The 11,393-nt window shown below is 30.4% G+C and overlaps 1 protein-coding gene across 1 annotated transcript; it reads right to left on the bottom strand.

Moving 5' to 3' along the window:
* Positions 1 to 6: 6 nt before the first annotated feature.
* LOC111032217 lies at positions 7 to 2,944 on the bottom strand (the record flags this gene model as incomplete). Its single annotated transcript, XM_022312474.1, has 2 exons — positions 2,451 to 2,944; positions 7 to 513 (listed from the first exon to the last, which is right to left on the bottom strand). Coding segments are annotated over exons 1-2 (843 nt in total), but the record flags the coding sequence as incomplete, so codon positions are not given.
* Between the last annotated feature and the right edge of the window lie 8,449 nt (positions 2,945 to 11,393).

Raw genomic sequence — 11,393 nt, forward strand, 5'->3', positions numbered from 1 at the left:
TGGTGACTGTGGTTGAATTGAAGGTATTGAATGAAGAGATGATGAACTTGGTGATGACAGTGGAGATGAAAATAACATTGTATTAGCTGAAGGCTGATTATTAATATTGAGTTGAAGAGCTTGATTGCCAGTTTTGTTATGATTATGAATATAGTTGATTTCAGCGGAACAAATCAGACTACTTATTTGATGTTGAAGTATTGTCTTTGTGTGTTGATCAAATAATTCCAGTTTACTAGCAACATACTCCCCGAAAACAGTATTGTCGCTCTTCACTTTTGGTGTTTGCCTTTTATTGGAAATTTCTTTTATTATTTGATACGTTTCTGCTATTCTAGGGTCTTCTTGAACTTTTTTTCTTTTTAATCCTGTGGGTTTTTGGGGTGAAACAAAAACTTTTTCTTTTTGAGGTTGTTCTTCATTTGTGTCACGTTCTCTATCATCTTCAGTTAGATCTTCGACGATTTCAATAGCTTCACGTGGTTCATCATGTTCTTTGTGTGTGGCAGATGGCTATAAAAATAAATTATAAACATTACGCAAAATTAGTTTTCGATTTTTCGATTTTGTTTTTTGGTATAACTCAAAAAAGAACAACCCTTGAAATATTAACCTAAAGTTTACTTTATCTTATTCATGCAATTTAGTTTTTTTGGTTTTGTAAATTAAAAGTCGTAAGTCACGTTATTTTTATACGCACTTTAAGATAATATTTTTATGTTATCCATGAAAATTGCAAAAATTTGCGAATTCCCGATTTTTTCTATAAATGACAATAAAAAAATATTTGTTAGGTGAAAAAGCTTGAAATATAATAATAATAATTTGTTATAATAGTAATTAAAAAATATTGAAGAATCGTAAACGTAACCACGATTTTTTTTATAAAAATGTATAGTTCAAATTTTTACAAAATGTATCAAAATATTGAGAATTTGCAAATCATTTTGTAATTAAAAATTTATAAAACGCTCACGTTTCTAGATACCAAAGACCCAAGAAGAGTGGTTGAGCGTTGGAAAAAAATATGAAGATTTATGGAATTTCCCTCATTGCATTGGTGCAATTGATGGGAAACATGTACAACTACAAGCACCAATTGGTAGTGGAAGTAATTATTTCAATTACAAATCAACTTTTAGCATTGTATTGATGGCAATTGTTGATGCCGATTACAATTTTTTGTATGCTGATGTCGGTTGCCAGGGCCGAATATCGGACGGCGGAGTTTTTCGAAATACATCATTTTTTAAACAGCTTGAAGAACAAAAGCTAAATATTCCACCAGCAGAAAAATTAATTGGACGGGAAAAGGCTGTACCATATGTCTTTGTAGCGGACGAGGCATTTCCGTTAAAAGAGAACATACTTAGACCTTACCCCGGCTCTCATGAAAAGGGATCGGCCAAAAGAATTTTTAACTACCGTTTGTCTAGAGCCCGACGAGTAGTCGAAAATGTTTTTGGTATTCTATCTGCCGTATTTAGGGTATTTAGAAAACCTATGCTACTTGAACCCAAGAAGGCCGAGCTTGTAGTTATGGCGTGTGTATACCTACACAATTTTCTTAGAAAAGAAAAGTCATCGAGAGATATTTATTCACCAACGGACTTAATTGACCACGAAATAGAAGGGCAACTTGTCCGAGGAACGTGGAGAGAAGACATACAGAGTAACAGTGCATTCACTCCTATGGAAAGGGTTGGAAGAAGATCACCACGTTTCATCGAAGAAAATCGAAACGAATTTGCCGAATATTTTTCGAGCGTTGGTGCTGTGCCATGGCAATCAAAAATAGCATAGTAATCAGCAATAGTTACATAGAATTTACTAGTAATATTATTATTAGTGCCTATTGGTTAGTAGTAAGTAGCTATTAAAAGTAAAACAGCAGTTGATTGTGATTATAATCGCATGATATATTTATCAATAAAAAAGTTATTTTTTTTCGTTTAACATTTATTCATTATTTTTTATTGAAAACCTATATAAAGAAAGATATAAAAAAAGTTATTATTATTTAGACATGTTTTTAAAGAACGACGTATTTCGGATTTTTTCTTGGTAATCGTTATCTTGCCGACTATAGAAAAAATGTGTTTTTATCGACAATAAGTTCCCTAGTAATCCGGGTCTATTATTCTTCGTACCAAGAAAAAGGTCAATAAAATTGTCTGCTGTTTAAAAAACGTATACCCAAATGAATATAAATATAATAAAGATAGCTAATGTTATGTATTCAATAAGATCTATACATATTATTACAGTATTATTTTGTTTATATTAATAATCTTGCTTAGGAGTAGTTATAAATACATATTTTAAGATACAGTTATTTAGGATTTTATGAAGCTATTTAATATAATATAATGTATAAATATCAAAATTATTAATATTTTTATTAATTACAAACAAGGACCAATCAAGTATAAATAAAAAAAAATACTCACATCAATAGTATCTTTGGTAATCCGAGGTTTAAATTTATCATTCAAAAACTTCATTTCCTCAAACGCAAACCATTTTGAATGATAAATCTCATCTGTTCCAGCTCCTGAACGTCCACTGCTGGCTTCCAGTTGCCTTTCTCTTCGGAAAGAAGCTAAAAGGCTGTCCATCTTTTTCCTCACTTCATTTACATCTAACTTAAGTTCTTTGCTTATTTCCGTCCAAAAATCTAATTTTTTCTTGCCCATTTTATATTGAGGATCAGTAGGATCCCAAAGAATCGGTCTCATTTTATATAAGTGTATTAATTGTAAGCATACTTCGTCAGTCCACTCCATAATTACGAGTCAGTAATAATTAAAACCACAAAAAATTTAATCAAAAAACAAAATACACACTTTTTATTAATTAACCGTTCAGACGGAATAGTGACGAATACGCGATACGAGCCGAATGCCGTTTAAACTGAACAGGGAGTTTCTTTGATCGTACCGCTCTTGGGGCGAACGGTTCCGAACGCGAACGAATGCGTTCGTTCGTGTTCGGTANGTTAAATAATTGCTGCTCTTCAATATCTTCTTTGTCAGATAATTGCTGCTCTTTATGGTCTTCATGTTCTTCTTTGTCAGATTGATTATCTTCGTCTGATATTGCTTCGTCCACACTTATGTTGATTTCATCCAAACTCATGCCTCTATAATGATGGCCTTCTCCTTTTTCCATTAACAAAAGGAGCTTACTCACTTTAGCAACCTAAAAATAAAAATATAGCTATAAATGTATTTTAATTAACATAAATTATGTTTGTGTACAGTATATACATATAGGCGTATTATACTATACCCATACCATATACACAATTATTTTTCAAGTACCTATATAATATTATATCCTTAAATACATATTAATATATTATGCTCATAATAGTGTTGCATACACTTTACTTTATAAAATAACAAATTTGTATTGTAATATCGATAAAAAAAAATGTCAACTGTTAAAATTATTAATATACTATAAATAAAATAATATGCATATATGATAATATGCTATTGTGTTAATGTTTCAGTAGGAGTTGATAGGTATTTAAAATTATTTACCTGGAAAGCACTTTCGGAAAGTCTGTAAAAGTTTTTGTGGACATCCTTGGAGTGTCCCATGAAGGTGGCAAGTTGTTCGATGTCTCCTTCCGACATGTTTAACAGCTGAGCCACAGTAGCTACATGTTTGCGGAGGCGAGTAGATGTAATATTTTCTGGGTTTTTGGCCCCACATAGCTTACTGTATTTTCTTATTACATCAGAGGCCCTCAAACAACCAAGTGACTACGGTAAAGGAAATAGGTAAATATTTTCATTTTCAATGAAACTTACAGTTTTTCTCAATTCTATGAGATAATTTAAACTCTTTTGTAACTGTGGTGTAAATAGAATTGGCACACCTCTTCCACGTTTACCACGTATTACAACTCTTTTAAAACTTTCTGTCAATTTAAGTTCTACAGGAGATAATGCTAGTTGAATTTCTTCTTGGGAAATTTCAGATTCTGCATTAGTATAAGTATCAAGTGTTAAACGTTGTACCTCACCAGCTCTTCTTCGATTGAGTAACACTAGTTGTGCTAATACACTTTCTTGGAGGTTTCTGTAGAATTGTACATTACTGGGATTTGTTTTCAAATTACTATAAGACTCCTTTTCTAATTTTACAATACAATCTTTAAATAATTTTATATCGGATGTTAATGGTAATAAGGCTGGTTTATTCCATTTCCGTTGGTACATCAATTTGCATGCATTAGTCGATAGTTCATGTGACCATTCTTTTTCAATGATATATTTGAGGTTGTTGATAGATTCTTTCTGTATGTTATGTGCCTCCAAAGGTGATAAATCACTCTGTTTTAAAATAATGCATTCAGCTATTTCACAGCATTGTTTTAATGACTGACCTAATTTTAAAATAACTGACGGGGATTTGAAACTGTTATTTTCAACACTATACCCAGCTACCTGTTTTGAACATTTTATGATCGAATCAAAATACTTTGGCGACAAACAGTCTTGCAATGTATTTATTGTTGTAACTTCTAATCTCATACACATCAAAAATCGTGCCAAAAGTCTCATTTTTTGAGACACTACATTAATTAAATGTTTTTCTTTATGTGATTTTAGATACCTTGAACCAAATTGTTTAATAAGTTCATCTGTTTTTGCAACTAATGATATATCATCAGTAGCCATTCTTGAAAATACATTGTTTACTAAATCATTATCACTATCATTGAATACAAGCAACATATTTTGTCCTGCAGCCATAGCACTAACTTTACTTGCATGTGTTTCTTTATTATTTTTACATATCTTCATATGTCTAAATAGATATTTCTTCTTGAACATTCCATAGCAAAATTTACAGGGCAAATAATTGTTAGCGCAAGGGATTCCTTTTGATTCATTAGGGCGACGAACAGGTTTTACTTTATTTCCTCCAACGTTACTTAAAAAATTTCCTTTCTTCCTTAAGGTGTCTGCTTCAAATTTTCGCTCCTTGGATCCTTTTGGTAATGATTCATATTTTGCTACTTCTATTTCATCTTTATGTTTACGTAAAATATGTCGGGTAAAATTAGTGACGTCTTTTTCACAATATACACAATGGTCAGTTTTATCCCACGCTCGTTTATTCAAAATACTTTTTTTTTTACTCGTTTCTACACTACCATTAAAGTTATAGGGTTTGCAATTTTTTGGCAATATTGATAAGTTACTTCTATTTAATATGTTTTTTTCTCCAATGGTACTAGAATTATCAATTTCTTTAACCTCTTCAATAAACTCTTCAATTCCTGAGGAAACTGATGTGTTGTTGTCATCAATGTCTTTAAAACTTTGGTTTTCTTTAAAAGGTATGTACTCAGATCCTGAATCTACATACAAATCTTCGGAAGAACAATTACTTATAACATAACTTTGAGTTGCTTTCTGATTATAACGTAAACCTGTTGAAAATATTAAACCACCAATATGAATAATAATTTTAATTATGTAAAACCTGAAGTACTATTTAATTTTATGATATAAATTAAATTACATTTACCCGGATATCTATTATTTATGGACATGGTACTATCAGGCTCGATATTTAAAAACTGATTAATCTTGAAATATGCTACAAATTAACACCAAAATTGTTTTAAATATTTATTTATTTAAGTGTATTATTATTAATTATATAATATAATATAATATTTTACCTTCCTCTGTAACTAACGGATTATTTAATTCACTACTCTGGGATTTATTTTGTTCTTCAATAAACTCTGACGCTATATCATATTGAATGTTGATCAAATTTTGGTCAAATGTTTCAACTATTATCAATATAAAATAAAAATAAAACAAAATTAATGTAACTATTAATCGTACAAATAACTTAATATTCTGTTTACCTGGATTAATGATATTTTCTTTTTCTACCAATGTTGCACCATCACCCATGTAACTTAAACACGTTTTGTTTTGTTCGATATTGTCATAGACATCAATGGCTTTATCAACAATTGTATTGTCTTGTACAGTTGCAAAATCATAATCTTCATTCAAAGTGTATGCTGTATCACAGACAACTAATAAAAAAAAAAAAAAAATGTAAATTAGGTAACATAATTGAGATTAATAATAACTTGGTGTCCTCAAAATTATATAGTACTCAATTTACCTGCACCAGCATTAACAATTTTTTCTTTTTCTACCAATTCTGTACCATCATTCAAGAAACACTTTTTGCTTTGTTCGATATTGTCATGGACTTCATTGGCTTTATCAACAATTGTATTGTCTTGTACAGTTACAAAATCATAATCTTCATTCAAAGTGTATGCTGTATCACAAACAACTAATAAAAAAAAAAATGTAAATTAGGTAACATAATTGAGACTAATGATAACTTGGTCCTCAAAATGGTTTAATTCTGTTTACTTGGATTAATGATTTTTTCTTTTTCTACCAATGCTACATTTTGTATTGAAATGGTTAATTTATTCGATTTATTTTTAATTTTGATTTTTTTTTGTCCTTTTTGAAGTGAATTAATATAAAATTGAACATCTTCTTTAGCTTAAAATTATTAAAAGTAGAAAATTAAAAATATTGTATTATGCACTTATAAGTTATAATGTAATTATGAAAATGTATATTTACTTCCTCGTTTCAATAATTTTGCCTTGTACTTGAATCCATCAGACCATTTAATCATTGTATAAGTACCAATTTTTTTACTTCTAAGTATCGGAGATAAAGGGCACATATACAAAACACCATCATCTTTAAATTGAACACCAATCCATTCTAATTATAGTAAGAAATAAATAAATTTAATATTATATTTGAAAAAAAATATTTATTAACCTCCAACAATATTATATTCAGTATCAGATTTTCCATTATGCAGGGTATGCACTATGCAATGTGCATAGGAACGAGGCTCACAAGATATATGTGGCCGTTAGGGTTTCTAACTATTTTTAAGTAACTGTTATTATAATTTTTTAACTTCTAATACCCAATTTGCCAAAAAAATATATTTGATGTTAAAATAATATCATTACTACCAGTGTCGGTCTGGCCCACCCGGCTACCAATGGGCAATGGATCGCCCAGCCAAATGGGAAAGGAATAATAAAAAAATTTAGGTACTTGCGATTTTCACAAATTTCTTAATGCAATCAATATTGTTCAATATGACAATATATCCTTGATGAACTACTATACAAAAGTGAATTTTATAGACCCATAGTGGCATGATCTTAGTGACAAAATTATAGAAGTATAATAATATAATAATTAAAAAATGAGCGAGTTATTCCCAGCGAAACGTTACAAAAATCATGGTCTTATACAATTTACTTGCGCGGTTATTAGTGGATACATTGGCATAGGTAGTTAAATATTATAAAAATGTATCTTACCTTTACAGTCATCATTTATTTCGTTAAGTATTTTTTTCTTTCTTGTTAACATCATAAATAAATAGTGTACACTTGAACAATGAACACTGGTTACAATAAAAGAATAAAATAACAAATTTCACACTCGGCACAGTTCACTGAAGACTGATGAGTGATGGGACTATTATAGTCGTAATAAACAATAAAGAGTATAGTCCTAATCACACTGCAGTTCATAGAATAATGAAATAGTTTTAATGCACTTCTATAATACGAGATACGAGTGTATTGAATTGGGGAATTTTGATTATACACTGTTAGTTCGCAGGGTTGCACACTCGTGGTGCAGAAATAGACAGACGAATCGACACGACAAAATTAATATCTTGACGCCGATAAGTAGTAAGTGACGTCATGTTTTGGTAATACCCAATGGCCAATACTGTATTATATCGACGAACGATAGACCAAGTTTACCACTATTACATTATGACGGGAAATTGCTCAATATACACTGCATCTATACTAGTAACAGTTATTTATAAAATACTAAACCATAATTCAACGAAAACGTCGTGAGGTCCGTTATGTCTTAGAAACACAAACCATGGATCTCGGAGAGTCGGAGCGTATGATCAATTTTCTATATGTATTCATATAAATGCCTTTACTTAAATAACCCTGTTACCATAATATTTTAATATTTTATATTTTATAATCATAAATACGAGTATTCATAATCAATTGAACAATTCTATCACTAATAATCTTCTGATCATATTTTTACGGTCCAACGCTGGTTGTGTTATAATTCGTTAAGAGATCTGTTTAAATATAATAGTTATCATATTAAAAGTCTTACAAATACAAGGTAGCTAAAGTAGGTGCTCTGCGAGATCCACATTATATCAATTGATTTATTTTTAAAACCACTGTACACCAAAATACCAAGTATAAAATATAAGAACGTTACGAGATCCGTTGGCCAGTGAACACAGTAGGTACCTAGTAGATATAATCTGCGTATTATATTTTGTATGAAGATTGTGTTTTATTTTAACTATTCATTAAGATATCTGTTTAAAGATAATAATTATTATCATACAAAAGTCTCACACGCACACAATTCGCAAGGTAGCTAAAGTACCCTGCGAGATCCACGTTATCTCAATTCATATTTTATTTTTCGACATTCGTTACGAGATCCGTTCAAATATTATAATAACAATCTCTCACACGCTAGGTAACTAAAGTACTCTGCGTCTCTGCGAGATCCACATTATATCAATTGATTTATTTTTCCTCATTTGTTACGAGATCCGTTTAAAAATATCTTAATAACAATCTTACACACACGAAGTAGCCAAAGTATTCTGCGAGATCCACATTATATAAATTGATTTATTTTTCGACATTATCCGTTATGAGATCCGTTTAAAAATATCATATTATAAACAATCTCACACGCACAAGGTAGCTAAAGTACTCTGTGAGATCCACTTTATTTAAATTGACTTACTCGGATTTAATAAATAGAAAAAACATGGATCTCGTATGGTTAGGGACTTAAGGTACATGATGACCCGTGAATGGTTGGACGGCCGTAGTGGTGTTTTAGACGCCTATATTATAGACGGATCTCGCAATACTCATTAAGTATTTTCGTATTTTATAAATAGATTTAATTTAAAAACATGGATCTCGCATGGAAATTGTTTTATTTGTTACAGATTTGATTTAGAATATTTCCGAGTCTTTTTATGTAAAAATAATTTGTGTTATAATCTGGTTACCTATATAAGTAGGTACTAATGCACTATAAAAATGTTATATACCTATACCTACCTATCTTACGAAATTCATAATTCAATACATTGTAATAGTAGTATTTTATTATACCTAGTATTATTTCAAAATAGAAAAGAAAAAATTAAATCACACACACACACATATATTTAAATTTAGTGGCAAGCGAGATCCCAATAATTTTTAGGACAGAAATTTAACAAGCTTAATATACGTACTATACTACGCTCTATACGCTACGAGTTCTATAAAGGTTAGAACCAAGAAACACATTTTAGGATCTCACAAAGATAATATCAATACATTTTTATTTTATATAATTAAAAATATAAGTATGCGTAAAATAGGTACGTGTTAATGTAATTGCACATTTGAACATTTAAATATCAATTGTCATTATCAATTGATTAATTTTTAAATCAATGTACACCAAAATTCTAAATATGAATAAGAACGTTACGAGATCTATAGGAGTATAATACACTTTACGTAAGTATTACATTCAATTTTATAAGAAGGTTGTGTTAGAATTTGTTACGAGATCCGTTTAAATATAATTACCTTTCATATCACTAAATGTAACTAGTATGTTTACGTACAATTCTAGATCCACAGCCACGGACCCATGCAGTACCCTACAGTAGGCATCCCGAGCCCCCCCCGTTTCAAAAATCTTCTATGACAAATGGGATAGATAAATTAGGTGATCGGGGCCACCGTTTGTATCCATCTCTTATACCTACCTTACTAACCAATTTTTAATTTAGCATGCTAGTTTCACGTCTACAGATGCATGTATTTTCTGAAATTAAAATACATTCTAACATTTTACAAGTCTGCCCGGCTGCGGGGATGTCTTACTACAACTGGTACAGTTGCAAAAATCTTAGGGGGCAACTATTTTGTTTATGTCACAAATATAATATAGGTACATTGAGTATAAACGCACATTATTGTATATTTAAAAGGAATTAAGAGTAGTATCCACTATCCAGTAGTAGGCACTTATATGTGTTGTGGAGTGGGTAGGCTCCCTGGATTTGTGCCTGTACTAAACTGCAATCTGCAGATTGGAGAACGAACAGAAAATGGTATGAATTATAATATTATTGTATATTGTACGGCTGATTTGAGTATTTCGAGTGTATGATGTCACGATGAAAACTTGAATGAAAAAGAAGTATGAACGGGATTCTTTACTATAATAGAAAATTATATTATGATGTATGAAGAATTTATATTAATTTATATATAATATATTATAATGGTTAGGTAACTATAATATAAAAATGATATTCACTTAAACATAGAAATTTTATTATTTCAATTATATTATTATGGAATATTGGAGTAGGACAATTAATTAGAGCGTTATGCAAGAAATATATTGTTTTTATTTTAATATTCAGAGTGAACAATAATAGGATTAGACATTTAGACTGTGTTATATTATTGTTAGTATGTTCTTCATGGTTCATATCATAAACTAACCAAAATATTGTACATACTATTTATTGTACAAATTATAAAATAGACAACTCGCACGTTGTTTAAAAAATATCTAACATGTGCATGGCTCCAGTCGTGCGTTCTCGAGTCTGCTACGAAGCCAATATAAATTATAATAATATATTAATTATGTCTTAGTTTATATTTTAATAATATGGTTTTGAATCGATTATATTAGATCCGGCTAAATGAATGCGCTGTTGCCGATACCTAGATCTCGGAGATGGCGTAAATATCCATACATAGTGTGTGTAATATTAAATAGCTTTTACGTACGTATCGATAGTGGTGCGCCCTACATGGAACACACCGATACTAAATCACACACACATTTCTTGTTTTCCGCATTTTATGAGATCCGGGTAATTTCAATGAAATATCATGAAATATCATCAGTAGAGTTCATTTTAAGTGAAATCGTTGTCAGATCCGGCATTTCGGATCTCACTTCGAAAAAGGATCTCACTTCGCTGCTCATTTACCATACGTTGGATCCCATTTCGTATTAAGCATAAACGCACACACACACACACACACACACACACACACACACACCTATACAGGCTTGTGGTACTCTGTGAGATCCACTAGTAAATGGTGACGTTGTGAGATCCACAAATTTAAATAGGTTTTTTCTTATTGGACCAATACATAACATTTAAAATATATATTTGATATA

Source organism: Myzus persicae, unplaced genomic scaffold (genome assembly GCF_001856785.1).
Source record: "Myzus persicae strain clone G006 unplaced genomic scaffold, MPER_G0061.0, whole genome shotgun sequence".
In the NCBI taxonomy this organism is placed as follows: domain Eukaryota; kingdom Metazoa; phylum Arthropoda; class Insecta; order Hemiptera; family Aphididae; genus Myzus; species Myzus persicae.